Here is a 25,246-nt window from a genome sequence, read left to right on the forward strand (position 1 = left end):
GCGCATTCAAATAAATAAAAAAACAACTTCTTTTGTTTTTTCTATTGTGTTACGAAATATTAGGTAACTATGTATAGATCGGGGCTGTCAACACCTTTTATATATTTATTATGGTCCATTATACAATGAGGCTTATATATTGTAAGGCTGGTTGCTCTGGTTTTCCCCCCGTGTCTATCATCTGGCTGTTATAAAAGGTGAATATCATTCTGCAGTCTATTTTTTATTTGTTTTCCAAATTTAGATAAGCGTTTTATGTACGACAATAAATTAGCCAATTCTTCGATGCTTTCGCTATTGCAAGAAAAAACTTGTACCCCTAGAATACCTTCGAAATCTTGATTATCCCTTGTTGGATAAAATTCACTCCAGTCTTCTGGTATAATAACATTACACTCACCATCACTGAATTAAATAAATTCATCACGCGATGTCTATGTTCAGGTACACTTAAATTATAATCACTTTCACTATGTTCACAATCACTGGGGGCGTTGGGCAACTCGTTTATAAATTTTTCTAAAAAGGTTTCATCTCTTTCGTTCATTTTGGGGTGATTGAAAATATTTTTTTTTAAATTAAAATCACCAATTTCATACGTGAAATAAATTTCGAAGACTAGTAATTTCCTAAAGTAGTGTTTTTATTTATATCAAATAATTAAAATTTATTTAAGGATTAAAATAATATATAAAGCTTACCTTTTTTTATTTTTACTGCTTAAACCCTTAATTGACATACATGAGCAATTTATACTCTCCATAAAATGAGTATTCTATAAATACAATATTAATCTAATATTTATCGTACTCTTATTATATGTCACAATCAGACAAGTATATAAATATTTCCGTCAAATGTATAAAAAGATTTATTTTTAAAATAACGGACATATATTTTTACCTCGCTTGAATCATTAAGCACGTTGTCGTTTTGCAAGTTGTACCATTTTTTTTTATTTTCATTTAAATAATTAAGTATTTGCAAGAAGGAAAGGTTTTTTTTCCTTTGTACAATTTTTTTTGTACCAAGCTAATTTTAAATTATCATTATTTGTAAAAATAAACTCCGTACATTAAGTATTATACAATATTTTAGTACAATTTATATATATAAAACATATATGTATATATATTTTTTATGTATAAATTTTTATTTAAATATGTTATTTAATTGACTAGTTTAAAATTTTAACATTTGAGTCTAACATACACTTGTAAATAACAATCATAATTATTGTTTTATATCATAGTCATATTACTATTATACGTTTTTTTTACATCCCATAATAATTTAATATATGGATGCTAATTATATTGGGAAACCAGCTAGTCGCTTTACTATCTGTATAATGTGACGAGAAGGTAATAAAGTATTATTTTTAAAACGAATAATAATAATTATAGATTTATACGTATCTGGGTTCTGTCGGTAAAGTTTCACGAATCGTCGCCGGTTTTATGTGAACCATTTTTAACCAAATCGACAATGTCGTAATCGCTTTTTCCCCTCGTACTGGTCTCATGGCCGAAAAAAGTGGTATAAGTTCTAGCTGACGTGCTATAATTCAGATTGAAATACGAAATGTGTTAGTATGGTATTGGTCACGGTGCTTAAGAAGAATTATCGACTCCAAAGCGCTGATAATATCCTAATGGGGTCGTGCCAGGGTTAAGGCGATACTTGGCAAAGTGATTTTAATTTTACTTTAAAAAAAAAACAAAGAATGTTCACTGTTAGATAAGCGTGATATATTTATATATGAGGTTCGCTTAAAGTTTTATCTTCCTGTTTTGTTTATGGATAAAGTTTTTTTTTCAATAAAATTTATTATGTTTTTTATTCGAAATTTATATTCTAAAAAAGTTATTTTTTATATTAATTAGTTTCCTGTCCTTTAATAAGCAAACCTTTTTTAATTTCATAATTTTATTAAATGAAAGTTTCACACACTAATATTAAATGTACTTCCTTATAACAAAAATTATACACAAGAAAAATTTATCAGAAAATAATTGAATATATAAAAAAAATATTTTATCTTATTTAATAATCTAATCCTTAAATATGGTATTCGAATACAAATCAGTTGTGGCTATGAAAATAATATCATCGACAAAAAAAACTATACATGTTGGAAAAAAATGACATTATAAGCTATAAGGGCTGGGTACATTGTGAGTAACATCAATAGGCAATTTAATAAAAGCGCGCGTTTTTTAAACTTACGAAACGTTTTAAATTTTGATGAATTTAAACAAATAAAATTTCTTTTAAGGTCGCTTAATTTTGATTCCTGCTCCGCCGAGTCTATAATATCTACTATCGGGCCCTTTACAAAAAAGTTTGCTGACCCCTGGTTAAAGCTATTGAACCGTAAGTTTGAACATTTATTATTATTGACAATCAACTGCAATTCATATTTTTTTATAAACCAACATTTTCCCAAAAAAGTGCAAATTAAAAACTTAAGATTAAAATTGCCTAATAATTTTTCCCCTCTATTATTTTTTTATTTGTCATAGATAATAATTATTTAATTAATACGTTTTATTCAATTATAAAAAACATGCAGTGGGTAAAAAATATTGATTTTATTTAATGGGACCTGTTTTTATAAACCATTTTATTGTACTTAAATTTAGAAGATTTCTTTTTCGATTGGTACAAATATTTTTTTATTCTAAACTGTATCTATGCAACATCTTATTGATATGCAATAAAATACGTCTCGTTTGACATATTAAATTATCTAAAAAAGCGTTCATAAATTAGCAAAAATGTAATGATATAATAAAAATATGGTTTATGGGATAATATAAAATATTTATGGCACATTAAACAGAGTAAAAATGTTTAACAAAGCAGCCCTTGAATAAAATTAACGAAAGCTGAGGAAGCTGTAAAAATGTAACAAGATCAAATTTTAAGAAATTTCTTCTTTAAATTGTTAAGCATGTATCTTAATAATTCATTATTATTAAACAATTAAAATATTTTTAATTTTCACAAGCAATATTGGATGAATAATATTAAATAATAACATTTTAAATGGGTTCAATCCTAAATGAAACTTGTCCTTATTATATTAAGTAATCCTGTCTTTTTAAAAAAATATAGTTTTTACCAGTCAGTTTTGCTTTTATTGTTGATACATAAGTACATATTTTGTTAAATCTGAGATATTGCACATATGGATATTTAAAAACAATTGGGATCTAAAGTTTACGATGGTAGAATTGTATGGTTTATGAATTTATGGAAAATAATCGGCAACTACGGCCACTAAAAATATTTTTTAAATTATAGGTAATTCATTATATATCCTCAAATTTCAATAATGGTTTAAAAAAATTAGTATATTCTTAGATGTGGGAGTCCAACAAATATAGACCACGATATTCTGGTTGCAGAAATGGATGCATATCTTACATATACTAGCTATCAGTTGGGTGAGAAACTAAACCAGTACAATTTAACAGTGTAAAGATTGGGAAGGCTTGCTTACTCAAATTGAAAGCAAAATTAAGGCCTGTAGTTGTCAACAAAACTCGAATAGTTTTACAAGCAACATTGCGCGTCCTTAAGTCGCTAAATTAACTCTTGATAAAGTCAAGGAACTTGTCTGGAAAGTTTTATCTCAACCACCTTATTAAATAGACGTTATTCCTTCCAACTATAATTTTTTTCGAGCAGTGCAACACTGTAATATAATTAAAATGCAGACGATGTAAAAATTATCGGAATATTTTGCATCAAATCTTTCAAAAAATAATGCTTATATAATTTAAAGGCGAAAGAATGATATATTTTTATAATAAAATTATATATTAAATGAATAATATGAAAAATTAACATTCAAAAGCTATTTTATTGTTTTATACAAAAATGATATTAGTTTCGGGATTTATATAATATTTATATAAAAATTATTACTCAAAAATTCAATACATATGTTTTCGGCACTTTTGTCAAGAATCATGATTTTTTCTATTGACTCATACTTATCATAAATCATCGGTGCTAATAAGCATCCTTTGCCAACACCTCGATATCATATTAACAAAAAATATGTTATCAAGCACATCCAAACAACTGTTTATGGTTTTCGATATCATATCAAAAAAAATGTTATCAAGCACTCATAGCACATCCAAACAACTCTATAATGCGCAATTTAAAATTATAATTGCCACTCAAATTTTGCAACGAACGCAATATACGTCATACGTACAAATATGCATGTTTTATATTGTCCTGTTAATTTACTATGAAACGTTGAATATTTCACGTGGTAATGAATGACGCACTGGCACGTGTAATACTTGCCATTAAAATTCGTTGAATTTATAATTTAGTCATTTAAAGCCGCTGATTTATATGAATAGCTTTCGAATAATACACCTTTACAGGTAGTATGGAAATCCATGAAATATTGTATAAGCTTATGTTATATATTAATATTTGGGAATCAAGATATATAAAAATATGGTTAATAATTTTGTATAAAAGTTAGGTTTTTCTTGGATATTTACTATTGCGATAAAAATATAATAATTAGTCAAACAACCCTAATTAATATCTAAATACAATTATTAAATAATTTGTTATACATATAGTATATGCAATGCATTCATACAAAGCGATACTACGCGAACTCTAACGACCGTTGTGGCTTTTGCTTTAATTTATGCGAGTTTTTAAGTTTATACAATTTATTATCTGACATCAGAACTGTCCAACTTGTGCACAACATGAACAGTCTGCAGCGACGGACCGCATTATTAAAATTGAAAATTTCTGCACATGATATGGCTCAAGTTTAGGCAAAACTTTGATATTTTTTACAGAATAAACATTGAACTGAATATTATTATTTAAAGTTTTATTAGTTTACTTGCCCATTCTGATAATTTGTAATTAAAAATTTGTGATTATTAAAGCTGTTTCTGTGAGGACTAATTTTACTATTAAAATTATTACTCACATATTATATTAATGTATACTCAGCAAATAAATTATATAGATCATACTGAGTATGAATTTATTTTTCGTATTTGTACTCCAATAATTTCCCTTATCTCTTCAGTCCTGCACCAGGATTCTCCAGTTGTTAACCCCGGCTGCACTGGCATCTATCATTTCTTTATCTAAACGCCGAAGCCTTGCTCTTTTCGCCGATCTTCAGCTATCTGGTTCTATCTAGAATTTGTTTCGGCGGTTAAATCGAGTCCATTTGAGAAACGTAAGCCGCCCATTGAATCAGGCGCCTATAGTGAAATACATTCCCTTCCGCTCGCTCGCGTGTTAAGTGACGAGTGTGAATGAGAAGAAGTGGGCGTGCGGAACGCACGTAAAGCATCTAATGCACGCCCTTATCTCTCACTCACTCTCGTCACTTCACACGCGAGCGAGCAAAAGGGAATGTATCTCACCTTACGCGCCCGCTTCCAGCACGAATGAAGGTAGAGATACCCACTTATTGGTACAGATTGTACAGTTCTTGCTAGTTTCTGATATGTCATTCATTGTTCTCATATATGTCTCCATTTATCCTGCGGCGCACTTTCCTTTCGAATATATCAAGTAGCGGTAGTATGTCAGAATCATGGTTTTATAGATTGTGTGACGAGATCATGATTTATTTATTTGTTTTATCAAGCTAAAGTAGCACTTATTTGATCTTGCTATCATTATCATTACTGACATAATTTGTGAATGTTATGAGTCTTTGACGAATGTGTACTTGGATGTCCGCAGTATTTTGTTTTTCCCTCATTAATCTTTAGCACCATTTTTCTAGCTAATGATTTAATGGCGCTTATGACTTCTAATAGTATCTGTTATGGTATTGCAACTATGTCAATGTCATCAGCATATGCAAATGTTTGAACTGATGTAGTATAAATGCTGCCGGTTATATTTAATTTAGCATCTCTGATGATTTTTTTCCAAGGCAATATTAAATAGAGAACATGCTAGATCAACACCATTAAATGTATATAGAGACTTGCATAAATCAATATGTACTTTTACTCGACATTCGACATTTTTCATTGTAAGTTCTACCAAAAAAATAAGCTTATTTGGCATATAGGGTTATTCCATGACTTTATCGAGTCATATGCTTCCTCAAAATCTGTGAAGAGACGATACGTGGCGATGATAATTTTTTTGGTAATTTACATAATTAGTCGTTTTGAGAATATCAGTTGTTGATTTTCTGGCCCTAAATCTGCATTGGTATCTTCTATGGATCTTTTCTCCATCGGGTTGGCAGCTATTTATTATGTTACTTCATACTCGGTATTTATCAAAGTTATACCTATGTATATAGTTTTTACTATTGGTCTCCTTTCTCATGGAGTTGGTATATGATCCCTTTATTATATTCAAATGGCATAGTATTTTTTTGCATCAAAAGTATTAGGCATTGTTTTTTTCTACATATTAATATACTTAGTTATATGTGAATTTCTTTTTTTAAAAGCATTAAGTTTAGATTTCACAATATTATTTATAGGGCAATAAAAATACGAGCCATTTTAATGTCCACAAATTTATACAGTTCCATAATTTAGCCTTGTCGTCTGGGGAGAGATGAAAATTATCTAAAGAAGAGTAGCGCAACTCGAATAATTGTCAAGTCGAAAAATATGTACTTTTTTCAAGTTTTTTTCATATCGACACATATTATACAACTTTCGGAACAGGAACCCATATATAAACGTAATTTTTTTGCAGAGATAAGACAAATTCTCTGTTAATAAACTTTAGCCCATAGGAAAGGGGAGAATAAGTTGGAAAGGTCGAATGTGAAAAAAATATATATAGTCCATGCAATAATTAACGATGTTCGCCGGAAAACTAATACGAGACTCAAGTTAGAGATAGAGTTTCGAATTGTTTGTGTGGATTATTTTTGTTGTTGTTAAATACTAAAGATTTAGTAGTTTATTTGATAAATCTAAGAATATCAGAAAGCGTGTTTTACACCATTCAGGATCTTTGATACTGCAAAAGTGAAATTTGTATCATTAAATTTATATTAAATCATGTTTATTTAATCTTCTAATCTAACACATGTGCTGCCAATATTTTAATACTTTTGCTTTTAAAAAAAATTAAATATATTGTAAAATTAATTCAATTCCCTTCACGAGATTTTGTTCTGTAAACAATAATATTAAATTATACTGTACATTTTACGTAATTTGTATAATACATATTCAAAAGATGCAGATGAATCATATCTTAAAGCTACATTTTAAGGCGCATCAAAAAGCTACTCCTTATGACACTGTTCGAGTTGAGCATATTTATGAATAATAAAGAGATAATTATAATATCTGTCTTTGACGATGACGAAGACGCACAATTATAGGGTTGCATGAATGCAGGGTAGTGGCTGGTAGATAGAGCAGATTGCGCGTCCATGTCTTATGATATATTTTAAAGTCGTTTGTCTTAATTGATTAGTTCCATGCATCTTTCGTTTATGCGACCTAATTACCCAGTATGATTTATACTTTTTTATGAAGTTCAGCTCTAGGGGTTGTTAATAGGCCTTCTCCATACTTGGCATAAATGGAAGAATGTGTTAAAAGAAACTCTCAGCAACATTTAGCACAAAAAAATCTTACATTTTGTAAAAATATGTTATATTTTTTATGTGAATCATAAGATATTTTTATCTCGACATTACACGTGTGTATGTTTAATATACTTTATTTAAGAAAATTAATGTTGCGTATTGAATTTAGGGTTGGTCGTAAGAGCGGTTAAGTGGAATGGGCTCTTGTGATGAGGCAATCATCGCGTGCCCGACACTTACCGACCTTTATGTTCTGTATAGGTTAAGTCCCGCGGGATTTTGCTTTGTTGCCGCTCCGATTAATCAATCATGTGGAACGTTTTAAATTAGGTAAAATCCAGAACGGTAGAATTAATTATCGAAAGATCCTTGAAAGCGTTTTAGTGTATAGTGCTGATGCTACTTAAGATTATTTTTTAAAGATTTAATCACGTTAAGTGTGGAGGGAGATATATCTTTAAATTACTATATATATCAAGACTGTTCAACCTTTAGATCTTCTCTGCCACACTGCTCCACAAAAAAATGTCAAGGGTCGCATATATAATTTAAAAAATATTTTCTACAGTGTAACTCATATTGCTAATGGCTCAATTACAACAATACTTTTTACACAAAATGTAATAACATATTATTATTAATGTGAACACTGAGCCTATTTTTTTTAATAAAAAAATTAAGAGTATTTTAAAGATGCTCGTGTAATATATTTTTCAATTTTACTTTTTCTAAAATAAGTGTCATAGTTAAACAAAATCTTTTTTATGTTATTTTTTCTGCTTAATATAAATTTGTAAGTAAACTTGCTCTAAGAAAACTAAAGATATCAGTTCTTTAGTAATATTAAATTCGATGCCAATTCCTTGAATTAAGTTAAACTATTTGTATTATTAATGTCAGTGTTTTTATTCAGAGCTATGAAATTAAACTTATCTGTAAACAGTATCTGAATCTTTTTAGAAGAGATTTTTCTGATATTTTTTGAATAAATATATTGTCAATGAATGTTTGTTAAAAAATTAAATTTTGTTTCACATAATTTACTAATGATTGAGAAGTTAATTAACGAAATAGTTTTTGAGACAGATGATTTTTCCATGTCTTTAATTTTTTTAATTCGATCTCTAGTAAAATACATTTATATAGATATATTTATTATAACTACAATTTTTAGCGATTATTGAAAGTATTGTATTTTTTTTTATTTTATAATAATTTTTTTATAATAATTTTATTTATAGCTTATAAACTACAACATATATATTTTGTAGTTGAGTAGCTTGAATTATTAAGTATGTATTTTAAAAATCTTAATAAATGTTCAAAAACCAACAGATATTTTGTCTTAAATTTTATCCTAAGCTATTACTTGCATATATTAAATTATAAATTTTTAGTTCAAACTCGAAAGTGACACTCGATACCAATCGACACAAACAATTACCCGCTATTCAAAAGCATCGGTTATCGCCGCGATTAGCCGTTAAACGGGAAACGCGTAACTAATTGTATCGATTGTATCTCTATTTAATGTATCGCAAAGTTCGCCAATGCTCGCAAAAGCTCCGGCGATAAAGCTCGGTCGCATAATTGAAGTGTGGAAATTCGCACGCGCACAAATTTCATATAAATCGACTTTAATTGCGCATACACGCACAACGTGATATGTTTGTTTTGTTCGGTTATGTTTCGGGGAAAGTCTCTTGCCGAAATTACATTAAGAGATAACTTTATACTGCGAGCTACCAGATACGCATCTATCCGAGTGTGTGTGTATCTTTTAGGAAAGCTCTGCGAGGCGCGTCTGGAAATTGCGTTGTTTGTTGGTGTATTTCATCCAATATTTAGATTTAATAATGTGAAATAATGGAAAGGAAATTTTATGTTATATATTGTCGGTTTGGAAGTAGACTGTCATAAATCAAAAATAGATTTTATTTAATTTTTTATATGAAACAATTGTAAATAGTCAATGAGAGTTGCAAGTATTAACAAAGTTAGCGAATTTTTATTAAAAGTTATGCTTTAATGTTTTTGTAAAATTATCGCTCCTATATGATATAATGATCCCTAATATGAATTTCTCAATCAAAAAATGCATCATTTTATTTTATAAGTTGAGACAAATTTATTGAGCTGCAAAAAGTATAGAATAATACTATAAAAAATTAAATTAATTTAAAACAAATAATATACCTGTCACATATTTATATGAAAGGTAAAAATAAGAATGCAATACATTTTTGAACTTAACTACAAATACTGGCAGGATATACTTTTATATACTGCTTCGAAAACTTGTTGATTTTTAATGCTGTGTTATTTTCAATATATGGCGAATTGTTAAAATCCTATAATTCATTTGTGATATATTCTGATGAAATATAGGATTAGGGTGTAATTTGTTTTACGTTGGCTGCCGTAAAACTATTTAATATATTGTTTTTAAGTTTTTCTTCAATGTATTTATACAGTCATATATATGTCTATATTGTTTATGCGTGTTTATGAAACATTAAGTCTCGTCATTTTTTTACAAAAAGGGCTTGGACGGAATTTTAAGAATATAACGCAATGAGGATAATGCTGCCGCAGATAAGTTTTAAGTGGCGGAGATGTTGAGGTCGAGCAAAAAATATTTTGCGGCAGCAAAAAAACATTTAGCTTAAGTAACAGCTCTTTTCTTTCGGTCGCATCAAAGAGTCGATCAATCTTCTTTAGGCCTCAGAATTTGTCGCGGAAAAAAGTAGAACTTGAAATGGGATTTATGTCCAACAAAGTAGTTGCATTAGGAAAATTGACCAAAAGAACTCCCTTCGAATTATTACCGAATTCGATTATAGAATTAGTTTTTACGTTTATTATAAATACACCTACTATGATGATTGCGGTTTTTCTTACATTTGAAAAAATGTATAACTTCTTGTAAAACAGCAATATTTTTTAGTATACGAGTACTTTTGGTGCTTGTTAACAACAGTTGTATCTATGGTGCTCTTTAGTAAAAAGGATATTTTTGTTTTTATTTAAGGATAAAATAATCTTAGTAAAGCTATATTATGCTTTATGAGCTTCAAGACATTAGCAGTTAAAAACATATTTAGAGTGGCAAATGTGATAAAATTTTATTTAACCTGGACATTAACTTTGACATTGCAGACCTACGTGAGGATGCGTAGTTAGTTCTTAGCCGTTGTAAGTAAATATATTAGGGGTGCTATCAAAGCATATCCGTGATTAAGGGTGCAGAAGCTAGCACAAAAGCTTAAAGTATCGCTTACATTAATTTACAGACATTTATAAAAATCGGAAAGGTTTCATTTTGCAAAATATGAGTACCGCATAAAATGTCCGAGAAAAACCTTAGGCAGCGATAACAATGATTTTAAAATAAAAATATTAATTTTTGAGTCGTGTTGTTACTGAATATGAGAAGTGGATTCTTTACGTTGACACGTTACGCAAAAGGCAGTGGTTAGACAGCAATCAACTTCTAATCCCAACCCCCAAGAAAATAATGGTATGCATTTATTTAGTAGGAAATATTGGGCATGATTCATTATGAATTATTAGATTATGGACAGAAAATTTTGATAGACACATAGTGTGTCCAGCTAGTTCGCTTAAAATCAACTCTCACCATAGAGTTTTTTTCTCACCCAATATATTGCTAATTTCTTTAGACCCCTGCAAAAGTTTTTAAATAGAAAGAGTATCTTACAAAAACAGATTGAATTAAATGCTTCCAAAAATGCATTATTTTTCGGTATAAAAAAGTATTAAAATCTGGAGAATAATTATGGAAAAAAATAAAAAATATATTATTGATTTATAATAATACGCATTTTATATTTTTGACACATTTAAAAAACCCTAAAACTAATGAAACAACATAAATTTTAACAAAGGTTGATTGAAATTGTTAGTAATAAGGTACACTACAGAAATAGGTCCTCAATAGATAAATATTCATTAAAATATTTTATGAACTTAATACATAAAAAGTAATATTAAAGTTATGATGTTTTATATAAATTAAATTCCATGGATTTTGGTGGGTTTTTATTATTTATCTTTGATATTAGGTAAAATTTTATCTGACGTAATCGATTGGTAATTAAGTTCTAAATTTTCGCCGGAACACATCAGTATTTAAATAAAAGTAGATTTTATATAGTATGACTTTTCAATGGCATAATACTAGCAAACTAGTTCTTTTTGATACATTTCTTATGATTCCAAATAAAATATAATGTAAAATCAATCATCTCTGGTGTGATGTTACTATATCATAAGGAACGAATGTACCCTGAAACATTTAGAAAATATGGGCAATATAAAGTTAATGTAATGGCTGTAGTATTTCATTTTATGTAATATAATATAACCCCTAACTTCTATGAGACGCACGTGGAATTTTAATAGTAACCTCTTTTACGCTCTTTTAGTGCTAGGTAAGAAAATCCCTATAACCACAAAAACACTAATCCGACACAATATAATTTTATATGTAAAATATATAATGATGTTTTATGATATCCTTATAGAGTAGTTCTTTATTATCGTTACTTAATATATAATAATACATGTGTTTATTTAATGTAATTAATATACGAAGGACGTAAGGTAGCGTTACAACGATTAAAGCTCATATCTCAAACGGAATAGTTTCTCTTAGAGATACCGATGAGTGAAAATGAATTATGGCACTAGGATGACGATCGGAAATGTTGTATGAAAATTTCTAAACCACTTAGCGCTATTTAGATGTTATCGTTCGGCCGTTAATCATATAACGACGGGTTTTGGTTAGGTGTCCGAAAAATAGCTAGTCATTGCGCTATCGGAAAAAGTTTATTTGAAGTATGGAAAGCACAATAATAACAACAATAATGTATTTTTATGTTACAAGCTTTTAAATATCATAAATAATAAGTATCTAAGGAAATCGATCAATCTTTAGTGTGTTCATAAATATTATTTTCTCTTTTAAGTTTATCATAGAAGAACAATCCTGTCATATACTTGATCTGATTAGTTCATCATTAGGGTTGTGGTTTTATTTTCATCAACACAATCGGTCGAAAATAACTTCCTGAGAATCTCTTCTATTTTTTCAGTATGCCCAAAATATATATTTATGCTTTTGTAGCTATTTTAGATATCTAGCACATACATACATCTAATGGTAATCAATGGTTAAATGTAGTGTTGTGAGTAAATTCTTGTAGTAATTCCGAAATAAAGATAATTTTTTTTTTAATTTGAGTACCAGAATATGAATTTTTGGATTACCTGTGTTATTCAAGAAAATATTTGACCCCAAAATTAAAGGTAGCAGAATTGTTTTCAATCAATACGAAATTAAATATTATATGATTTTCTTGAATAAAGGACTGCAATTATAGCAACTAAAATATGTGTGATGTTTTTGCTTAATCATTAGATATTGATATTGTTTAAAAATTCACTTGGTAAATTACGATATCGAGAATAGTTCTGAATGTGAAAGACTAGCAAAGATAGAGGATGATGTATTGGCTGCAAAAATGATAGCAAATACAACTTAAACTAACCATCAGCTGTCTAAGGTACTAAACCAGTCCGATTTAATAGTGCATAGACAGAATAAAAAGATTTGAAGGGCTTGGAGTCACTATTTATGGATTCCACACAGATCCACAGCATATTTCCGCATATCTAAGAGAATTCTAGATCTTGAATCTAAGTCGCCTTTCCTCGATCATTTGATAAACTTTGATAAAATTTGATATTCTCGAGTTATTTAAGCAATCGTAGACAGTTTGTAACCTATGGTAGCCGATTGTCAAAAGAATATTTTACCCCTTCGGGGGTTCCTCAAAGATCCAATCTGGGACCTCTGCTTTTTGTGTTATTTATTAATGACATAAATACAGCAATTACTAATTCAAGTTTTCTTCTGTACGCAGATGATTTAAAATTATATAAATGCATTCGATCTGTTGTGGACTCCTTCTCTCTGCAAAGTGATTTAGACTCTCTGTGAAGATGGGCTTCCGTTAATCGTCTGCCCTTTAGTGTCGGAGAATGCCATACTGTGTCATTTTCTCGATCCCGTTCGCCATCAGCTTATTTCTACCATCTCGGTGGTAACATTTTGACTAGAGAAACTTCCACTAAAGATCTCGGAATCACTTTCGAGAGCAAATGGAGGTTCTCTCTACACATACACGACATCTGTGATAAATCTTCCAAGATGCTCGGCTTTGTTATGAGGAATGCCTTTCACTTTGACGATCCGTCAGTTATTCGCATCCTCTATGACACCTTAGTTCGTAGCATTCTTGAATCGGGATCTATAATTTGGAATCCCCGAATAGCCAAATATTCCCTTTTAGTGAAAAAAATTCAAAAAAGGTATTTATGATACCTTTACAAAAGGCCATTTGGTTATTATCCGTACTTATATCCCAGCGCCTTTCTTTTAGGAGCGTTGGGATATAATTCGCTGAGTTCTCGCAGAAAGCTGTATGTCGCTAAGCATTTTTTTTGTCGACAATCCAGCTATTCTCGAGGAATTCCAGTTTTGGGTTCCGGAACATTTTCGAGAATCACGATCGTGACCTCTTTTGATGACCGTTAGGGCTAGGACATCCGCACTTGCCGACTCGCCTATAGCTGTGGCCATCCGGCTCCTTAATATGCTGGCATTACATATTGACCTATTTAATGTTAGCTACGAGGATCTGATCTAGTTTGTATCATTTAATTTTTATATTTTATAATTTTTTGTTATGTTTAAGTATTGTTCTATTTATGTATATATACGTTTTTTTATGTTTTATAAATTTAAAATTTGTTTTCGACCATCGTGGTGCATTGGGGAAACCTGTTAGGCCACGATGGTCTTTATTAAACTAAAAAAAAATCATAATAACCGGAGATGAGAAATGGGTGTTGTACTACACAATCGTCGTAGTAGACGGTGTTTTTTTTCAAAGGTAGAAAAATCGAGGCCCAAGCTCACTATAAATCAAGTATTTCAAAGGGACTGTGCATTAATAAACTCTTAAATCTGGTTAAATAATAACAGCAAGCTTATATTGTGGTCAGCTGGATCGTTTTCACGAGGATGTAAAAAAAGGCCTACACTTGTCATCATAAGTTGAATAGATCTACATCACGATAATGCGCGTCCCAATGTAGCGAAATTGATTTTTGATGAAAGTAATGAACATTTTATCTGATCTGCCTTATTCTCCAGGCCTTGCTCCTTTTGATTACCATTTATTTCGATAAATTCAACACTTCCTAGATGGAAATTTATTTTTATTAAAAATTTATTTTTAATAAAAATAAATTTCATAAGTAAAAAAATATTTTTACTTTGGTTTTAAACTGACCAGATAATATCAAATGTATAGTTTCGAGATAACTTCAATCTTTATTTTTCATTCTAGCAGTATATATTTAGAAATATACAATTGTGGCGAATCCTTTATTTTGAATTACTACAATAATAGTTAAAAATATTGTAATACGTTAGAGAAGTCGCGGCTTAACGGTCATTTCGAAAATTACTGATCCTCCATACTTGTGCTGTAGCTTATTGTGATTTCACTTTGTATCTGACACTCTTTGTCGACACCAACAAAGGGTAGGACATTAAAATTTTAAGAGGATCTCTTTTTCTTTAGGAGGAAAAATCCTTGGAGCCTTATCGCCGGAAGCTGTGAAAGTGTGTGGGAGCAATAATATTTTTTTCTGTTCTGGAACATAAATTGCGCCCTTTTTCTCTTGATTTTAATTTTCAATTTGCCAAGCTTTAACGACAGCTTTTTATGTTTGTTTTTTACGGTAATAAATAAATCCTTAATCTATTACGATCTTACTGAAATGGAAATATAATTATGTCAAAATTTTATAATTGCTATTTATAAATATATGTGTCAGGCATACAAATTTAATTTGCACTTTAAATTATATTCTATATAAAAAATAGAAGAAAAACGATTCAAACCATACAGCTCTAAAACGTTTTGAATTGCATCACGAACAGACTTTCCGCTTTTTAAATTCAATTTAAAAACTTTCCAGAAGCTGATTTGAATCGATGGATAAAAAAATAAAGCACGCTCTATTCGACTATATATGTATGTGGGTCAATTTTAATAAGAAGGTATGTTAATTTATTAAAACAAATTATTTTATATTATTAGCGTCGCTTAATTAACGATTCAAAGGAGGTCTTTGGGGCAAAGTTGGACGTTAATTCTTAAAAGACCATAAAGTATAAATGACGGGTGACATAAAACGGTATTTATGACTCGGTCTGCACCGTGAATGGTCTAAACGCCAAAAGTTGTATTAAAATAGGAATTTAATATGTAATTCGTACACGGCTCAACTTTCACGAAGAGCTCGACTTTCGGATTTAATTTACGATATAATGCTAACGGCCGTTAAACAGCACTCGTTAACAAAATCTAAATCCCGGCACTGTCTCAGAGACAGTTTGCAATCGCGAACTGTGTTATAATAATTTTATTGAGTATTAAGTCATCACGGTTTTATTATTGTGCAAATAATACATTTCACTAAAATATATATGGCGTATAGGATCATAAAAATGACACAGTATGGCACTTTCCTACATAACAGAAGCACATCTCAGTATTTACAAGCCTCACGATTACATCAAACACAGGTTTCATATTCAATGCAGATTTACACAAGGCATCTTGATGTATACACACTGTAAAAATACAACACTATCTCCAGGATAGTTTTGATTAAAGATTCTATGAAATCCAATTTTTTTTCCCGTCATATTTAGTGCACCATTAGTTGTAATATTACATATGTTTGTTCTAGTTACTTCCAAAGTTGAAAGCCCTTCCAGAAATTCACAAACCCTTTAAAGACCGTATGCATGCCAGTTCCTCGATAATTTCAAACTTCTCATCAACACCTCTTATAAATAATACTAGTTGAGCAGTATCATTTATATCAGTGCTTATGGAGCAGTATTTAAACTGGCCAATCTTTGTCTCTAACTCTGATGTCAGATTTTTATTGATGACTTCGATTCTAGAAGTCCCCGTTTTCCGAGATAAGCTTACAGTCTCAAAGCTCTTTTTCTTCTTTATCTGGACATAATACATCACAAACTTAGAGCATGCGTTATTGAACGAACTCTCTATCACTGAGATCTTTATTACTTTTAGCAATATTGTATGCTTTAATGTAACTTGCATGTGTATCTACTTCTTGGATACTGTTTACGTTCTTAAAACAGTTTTGTCGACCAGATAAATGTTTACAAAGATTTTCTGCTAATCAAGAAATGCTGAAAATCTGTACTGATTTAAATAGTATCGTACTTATTTATCTTTTACTAATATTTCAATGATTCTTACCTGTTTTTATTCTAATAAAGCATCGCTTGTGTACAATTTTAGCTCCGAACAATTTTTGATTTATAGACTTAATTATACACGTAAATAAGTATTATATAATGCCTTAATAATTTAGAACTAAAATAGTCAAGTTTCATTAATCTACGTGTATTTAATTCCCGCAGGTGATGTGCGGATTTAGTATTCGCATGAATTATGCATGGGACATAAAATATTGAGATGTTTTTGCGAAATAATCACTGCGAATTAGATCGCTGAATTACAGCAAAACTATGTATGTATGTATGTACATATATATGGATATGTTCTACTATCACATTAGAATACATTACCAGTGGTAGCTATTTTGAATACAAATTTTATGGTTGTGGAAAATACGAAACCTAAATACTAGATAATTATTTTTCTCCAAATTATTCTATGAAATAACATAATATAACTCGATTTAAGAGATAATATTTAATTTGAATTTTATAAATTTTGTTATTTACATATAGAATGGAATTTATCTGTGCATTTTTAAATATATCAGATTTAAAAATGATGTTAAATATTGCATAATGTTACGCGTTACATGTAGTCGTAAAAAATAAAAAATAAACTATAATGAAGCTATTGTGCGAAAAAGTAATAATTCAACTATTTTATAAGGACGGAATAGCGTAGTCCGTAATGTCTCAGGCTAGTAACTCTGAGGTTGCGGGTTCGAACCCCTGCAGCAGCACTCGAATATTTATTTATAAAAAAATGCGTTATTAATATAAAATCCAGCGCTAGCTGCAGTAACATTTATTGATTATAAGTATAATTAATAATATACATAGATGTCACCGATTCCCAAACTTTTAGTCTTATGGGTATTTATTATATCGGACTGCCTTACTCAGTTTATACATATTTTTCCTATTATAACGCATTGGGTTTATGCCTGTCAGGTTGCAATGGAAGATTTAAAAAAATAAAAATTTAATATCAAAAATAATTGTAGGGAATTATTTAATATTATATTACAGTTTTGTAAGTTTGTATTTTAAATGCAGAACAACTATAGTATTATGAACAGCGTAAATGCATTATCTAACAAGCATCCTTTCCAAAGAAAGCGTAGCTTTTTCAAATGTATCTTATGAATGATGAACGTTTTGGGACAGATCTTATTAATGTTTGCAAGTCAGTTCCGTTCTTATTGTTTGTCCTACATTTGTACTTTAAACTAGTAAGGAGCACATTTTAAAATAAATGTATGTTAGCAATTTTTTGCGATTATGCATTATTGTTTGGCAATTTTTTTAGTATCGACGATTGATTGATTAAATTTATTTTACATTATAATGTCTTTGAAAAATATATTTTTCGCGTTTATAAAAAAATATGTTGTCGGTTATGGTGTGTTTATCAATTTTAATTAAAACTGGGCCGCTTTGAATCGTCTTATTAAATTTAGGGCATCTCCAGAGGGTTGAAACAACCACAAAAGAAATTGAGCGAAACGAAATTGTTTTACTCTTTTAATTTCGAACCATGATTTCATTTAAATAAGATAAAAAAAACTCGTCTTTAACTCAATTTACATTAATATAATAAAATAAGGCCCAGTCGTTATGTGAGAGTTCGTTATCCGTGTTTTCATATTTATGAAGCGTGAGTTATTAACGAGCGTTTGCAACGTTGAAAATTTGACTAATTACATTATTATCAGAAAGTGTTTTTCCTGAATTATTCATTAAATAGTATTAAAATATTATATTTACTTTATTATTCTTACGTTTATTAACCATTATAAAATTAAAAAATACTGAGTCCATAAATAAAATACATTTTATTATAATTAGAACAATTATGTATTGTATAATATACCTTTAAAACGCCCCTTTGTTTATATAGCAAAGAGCGTCTGTTTTGCCATTGTGATGAAATATGTAGTAAGCAATATTTATTTATATCACTTAAGGTAAATGCAATTTAATTTGTTTTTATCTGTATTTATTTTTTAAATTAAAAAAATAATATGAAATAGTGTTTTTCACAGTATTTCTAAGCAAAACTTTTATGTAATAAATTTTATAATTTATTATTTAACAACCCTTTGATCGCTATTATTTACACGACATATACTAAGATGTATTATTGTTTGTATACACCAAGTATCACGTAAATTGTATTCAAACATAATAACAATATTTGTATATATCGCACATACACATTTAACACGCATAATTACATCAAGCGAAATAAAGCTAAAGCCGCACAAAGTCCACATAATAAAATTACGAAATAAATGGCGTGTAATAAAACTCACATATAATTGCAAAATGACCCTTTCCGGCGCAAAATAAATCTTTGAGATTTTATATGATTATTTGTACGTGAATTGCGCGATTTTTTACGTATGTAATATAACATCGTTAAAAAGTAAAAAAAAATCATGTTGCAAGTTCAACTTGCTAGATGTATGTTTCAATGCCAAAACAAACCTTTGTTTGTGTTTCATATAATATTTTCATGTTGAACCTGATTCGGGGAATTAGGGTTTCGTTTCATGTATGCATTGTAATTATTTCTTTGTAATGTTATTTGTGCGATATTAACAGTATAACATGTATATTCAAAAGAAGTAGGAGGTATTATTGAAGAGCAGAGAAACAAGCGATATTTTTAACCCTGTCTTTTTCGATGGGGTCCACAATTTTGTTTGTCTCAGTTTCAACAACTTTGTATTAAAACAGTGTGTATTAAAAATAACCGTGTCAATTCCTTATCCTAAAAAGAAAAAAAAGTTGTTGATTCTGTGCGTAAAGAAAAACTAAATTAGTTAATAACCCGCCACTTCGCTAATTTAAATCATTAATAAATTTACAGTAATTATGGATATATCATTATAATGAAAATATTTATAAAAAACGGTTATAAATATCATATAAATATAAATTCCACATAAATTTATTAAAAAACTGATTATGACATAGTTCGAGTATTTTATAAGATTTAACTGTTGTCGTCGGTTATTTATAACCACCAAAAAGGGTTCAATCTGTGTTAGTTTGAACAATGAAAGCTTTCGCCGCGAAAGGGTTTTGCTACCAAAATAATATTTTGTGAGAGAAAATTTTCGATTAAAGCAAATATTGGTTTTGTGTCGCGTTGACAAACGTGCTTGCAAAAATCGAAATTACGCGAACAAACTAAATTTTAATTGAGACCGCTGTTTATCGCAAAAAAGCTATCCTTTGACCTTAGTTCAATCGATAGAGAGCTCTGATAAGGGTCACACAATATAAATATATATGCCTATATGAATACATTATCATTAGATACGTTTTGAAAATTGAAATTGTAAATATGTACCATATGTGTTTAAAACAAAAATTAATTAAATATCACTACAAATTTAATCTACTTTTCTTATGAATAAAATACTCATAAAAATTTATTAATGTTGTCACGTAATAAAAATTAAGTTTTTTTATTCACGCATATTTTTGTAATTAAAGCTACTTTATTTAGGTGAATGTTTACCATGAGTTAGTTTATAATTATATTTTTTTTTGTTATTCAAAGTTGTTTTTCATCACTTTTTGTAATATATTTGTTAATGGAATACTTATAAAGCTACAATTAATAAGAAATATTTTTTATCAATCCCAGAATATTTTTATTCAGCAACTTTTGTAATATTTTTTCATTGTTTGAACAGTGATCTTTTAAATTTAATTGTTTATTTATAATAAATATGTATGTGTTAAAATAATGTATAATTTTATAAGATTATTCATACGGAAACCATACATATATTAAATAAAATTCAGTTTGCAAGATCGCAGGTATTACCATTAAAAATTTCGCAAAGTAAGCTAGCTTTCGCTCAAACCAGCAACTCAGACGTTTCCAAGCCAGATCTTAAATTAAAGTTTGTTCTCAATATTTGAGCACATTTGAGAAATACGATAGTTATTAATTTCGAATTACACTCGACCTGTTCAAACGCAGAAGTGGTCAGAAGGCATTTTTTCATCAAAGAGCAAAAAAAACTATTTTATTTAAATAAAATTGGGACGTACCTATAAAACCTCAATGGCCGTGCCATTATTACCTGCAGCTGGCAAAAACCCATTAATTTTTCACAAGCCACTTTATTAAAATTTCAATAAATCCTCATTTATGAATATTTCAACAGTGGCTTTCAGAGTGGTGTCTGGAGAACGCTTAAAGAGCGTTTCACATGTAAATTTTGCACAAATTGCAATTGGTAGATTATATCGTGATTGTATTAAAATAACTCGTTTAGTGAATAAGCACATCTGAATAGTGTCTTTATAAGTCATGCCTCATTTAATCCATAGATTCTGAGAATTTAATTATGATGCTTAAATAATTAATATATATAATAATATTCAGAAAGATCGATTAACTACTATTGTGATTAATTTAAACACTTAATAAAAATCTCTAATTATTTTTCTTTAAATTAATATACTAAAGAGTCTATCGAAATAAATATTGAAAGCACTTTTGAAATATTATTTTTATTATTCATTTAAGAAAAAAATCTTTAAATGAAAATTAGATACTACATTTAATTTTGCTTAGCAAATCTTTGCGGCAACCTCTTATTATACATTGTATGATGTAACACATTTAAACAATTCAAATACAATTAAGCCAAATCACACGGTCCATAATACAAAATACAACATACAATTTATACACTCCGACGCCCGCGTCGGGTAATAAACGACGATAAATTCGCTTTTATTATTGCAGCGTTAAAACACGTAAGTAATAAAGATGGCAATAAAATTTTTGTACATTTTTTCCTCCTCTTGTCTTCCGTAGGTACGTGCCTAATGGATTAACGCGCCATCTGGGAGCAGCACGGGACCGAGAGATTACAGTGGCGGTTCTCCGACAGTGGCGGTTCGACGCGATATTGCGCCATGAAGGATAAATTGGCGCTTGCGACCTTTCGGCTGAACGACGCGAAGAAGACGCTTCGGATGTGTGACGTGAATACTCCCTAAGTCGGTGTGATTCTGTGTGACGTTTCGCTTAAATAGAATATGCACGTTTGTGTTGTGTGATACGATGTGCTTCTGAGAAAGCCGACACCCTACATCCATATTTGATACTTTCATAATGGCATCGGAAATTCCCGTGCGATGATACCCGAAAGTGTACAGTTGGCCTTCGCGGCGTTAGCGCTGCTGTTCTGCGCTTGCGGTGAGTACAGTTTTTAATATTACTTTTATTTAGTTTAGGCATTATATTTATGTATAAAAATAACAATAATTAATTTAATATAGAAAAACTAATAATCTAACAGTATTTTCGGGTGTATGTTAGGTTCGATTAAGACGCAGTTCACCTGCATGTTATAAAATACTCAATAAAATATAATTTAGTTCTCGCAACATACAAAAAAAATATTTTTTTCTGGACGGCATTTTTCATCAGCCAGCTGGGTGGAGCTCGAGGAAAGATTTTCACTATAAATATGAAGTGATTAAGGGTTGATAGACAGTATTCAGTTAGAGTCAATCGCTAGAACTACCGTCGTATTATTCCTGGAGCATCCGCCTCACCGTTTCCTGGCTTTCGCTAACAACAGCGCTCCTTGGAAGGCGGCACTTAAGGACCATCCCTGATGCCCACTGCTTAAATCTGGTTGGTCCCGCCTTGCCTAGAGCTTGTAATACAATCCTGGCGACGGTAGGCTCTGCAGTAGTACCTGGTATCTTGCTTAAAGGATGGGGAGCTACGTTCTCTCTGCACTTCTACAAAGTAATCTAAGCTCTTGTCTTATATATGAATTTGTCAGCATGGCTGTGTTAAATTTTGTTGCTCTTTGAGGGCAATTACTCCCACAGTATAAGCCCAAAGATATCAATATCATATATCTGGACGGTGTTTTTATACTTATAAATTCGTAGGTCTGTAGATTCAGTATAATATTTTAAGGGTTAGTAATCCTAAGGGGTAGGTCTTCACAGTCAGTAAGACGCCGGTGGAAATTAGCGAAAAAAATATTAGATTATATTACATATATTGCGGCTACTATGCTGGGTAAATATCGTTTTCTCAAAGCAGTGATTGAGAAACTGGCGCAGGGATGATGTCCGTGTAAGATCCTCAGGGGTCTTGCGGCAGTTCTTTTTGCTGCGATGATCGTGTTCGGGAGTCTCAGGTCGTATCTTCGCGCCTGTCAGGCAGGGTGAATTTGCTAGTCTCTTTGAGTGTCTGCTGGAGCTTGCGAAGTGACTGCCTGTGACTGTCCTTATGTGTTTAGGGCTGCAAAGCTTGCTCACCGATCACAATCATGCAGCGATTATCCAGACAATTGCTGCACTTGCTTCTTAGAACGACGAAATAAGTATATTCCTTTAGAAAGTGACATTTTCTTGATGGATATCACCTAGGTCGGAAAATTGTGTAACGGAGTGCTGGGACTTTATGGTGCTATTTTTCTTCCGGTGATATATTGTTTCTCGTGACCGTTTCATAACAAATAAATATTCATTCAATGCACCGGAGAATTTATAAGCAAACCCTTTAGTTCTAGTCGTAACGAGAGCCTTTGTGTAATCGCACTATTGTTCAATAATCACTTTTGGTCACAGTAATTACGTGAATTTCAAAAATATGCTCCCTACAAACGCGAGCCTATTTGGTCCCCATACTATCACAAGAATCACAAGTAGAGCCTTACTGAGATAATTAAGGCAGAGCGCTCAGGGCAAAGCCAAAATTTTCCCACCCATCTACCTCTTGTTACGGCTTTAAATTTAATACAGTTTCTTTGGTTTTATATTTTTTTAATTTTGCCAGCCACCTGTGGCAAATAATTAATTTTATTTTAAAAGTTATTTTTCTAAGCAAAGTCTATAATTCTGGTTATAGTGCTTTAAGTTGAAAGTATACACAAATTACTTAATCTGTAATGAGCTATTGAAGATCTTACATATTTTTTGTACACTAAATGATCTTTTCGCTTAATCGGCGGCTATTGGAATACGCTGTCTTTATTTGGTGTCAAATTAAATCGTTAGATTATTAAAAAAAAATTTAAATGGTTCATTTTTTTAAATTCTGGTTCGTTTAAGTCTTTTGCAGATTTGATCTCAAGGTCCATAGAATATCTACTTAACTAAATTTCACGTAACAATATTAAATTTTAGCTTGTAAGAATGGCATAATATTGAGAAAATTTCTGAAGTTTTCCGAATCTCCGGATTAGTTGCTTAATTATTGTGTCAACAGCGTATGTGTATGTATAGCCAAATTTATCAGCTTCATTTAATTGCTATGCTTATCAAAAGCTTCATATTCACATTGCTTGGTAAATTTTAGTTTCTTATTTTTCTTAAAATATAGGGTCTACATTCAACGGCTAGATTTAATTGTTGAAAAATCATTAACTTTTCATTTCTTAATATAAAAATCTTTCACTTTTCATTTTAAAATATTGACCCTGTCTATTTCCACCAATATTCCACAATATGAAACTGCAGAAAAAGTGATTTTTTTAAATTTATTTATATTTTTTGCGCTTCTAATATTTTTTTTTTCCCTATTGTTACAAGGTACTCTAAAACATTTAATATTTTTATTAACTGTTTGTATACTGTAGATAAAGATTTTTTGAATAATAAAATTATTTTAATGTTCTTTTAAAGATAGGTAAATTTGACAAAGAGAAGGACAAGCAAATTAGTTTTAGACTGTACCAAAATATGTCACTATTTTTGGCAATACGCTGGCAGTTTTAAAGAATGTGACGAACATGGTGAAAAATACGTAAATTCATTTACTTATAATTCTAGATTATATTATTTTACATTTCCCAGCTATATTCATAAAAATGAGCTCTGAAATATTGAATATAAAATTTGTCAACCTGCAATTTATTGTTTCAGTACTTCTATAGTGTGATGTTTGACCCTTTTTTTGATAAAGTAATTACCATGTTCTATAATCTTAACATTTTTTAATTGAAGTCTTTTGCGCACTGTGGTACAATCTAAAGAAATGGAAAAGTACTTTGCCTTGTAAATTTTATTCAAAATAATTTTCCTCACTTTACTGGCAAGTAAAGTTATTCAATTATTTTTAATGTTATTTTAAGTTGATTATTTTTTTTCTATATGTTTAATGACTTACACATAGCAGTGTATTTCTGAGTAATTATATAGTTGTAATAAAAATACCGCAATCTTTACTGTCAATATCATTTGACGTGCCCTATTATGTACATCAA

At 30.0% G+C, this 25,246-nt stretch overlaps 1 protein-coding gene across 3 annotated transcripts in view; it reads left to right on the plus strand.

Moving 5' to 3' along the window:
* The window catches only part of LOC148231879 (zwei Ig domain protein zig-8-like), a 112,004-nt gene that overhangs the window by 15,178 nt on the left and 71,580 nt on the right, over positions 1-25,246 (plus strand). For 2 of the 3 annotated variants that reach the window (XM_088191851.1, XM_088191853.1), the window contains exons 2-3: positions 2,279-2,376; positions 21,829-22,212. In XM_088191851.1, the coding sequence (XP_088047977.1) occupies positions 22,152-22,212 (61 nt within the window). In that variant the 5' untranslated portion in view covers positions 2,279-2,376; positions 21,829-22,151. The remainder of the gene's footprint in view (positions 1-2,278; positions 2,377-21,828; positions 22,213-25,246) is intronic. The other variant, XM_088191852.1, reaches the window with a different exon arrangement.

This window comes from Plectrocnemia conspersa, unplaced genomic scaffold (assembly GCF_051122295.1).
Source record: "Plectrocnemia conspersa isolate PC_06_02 unplaced genomic scaffold, ASM5112229v1 ptg000009l, whole genome shotgun sequence".
Taxonomy (NCBI): Eukaryota; Metazoa; Arthropoda; class Insecta; order Trichoptera; family Polycentropodidae; genus Plectrocnemia; species Plectrocnemia conspersa.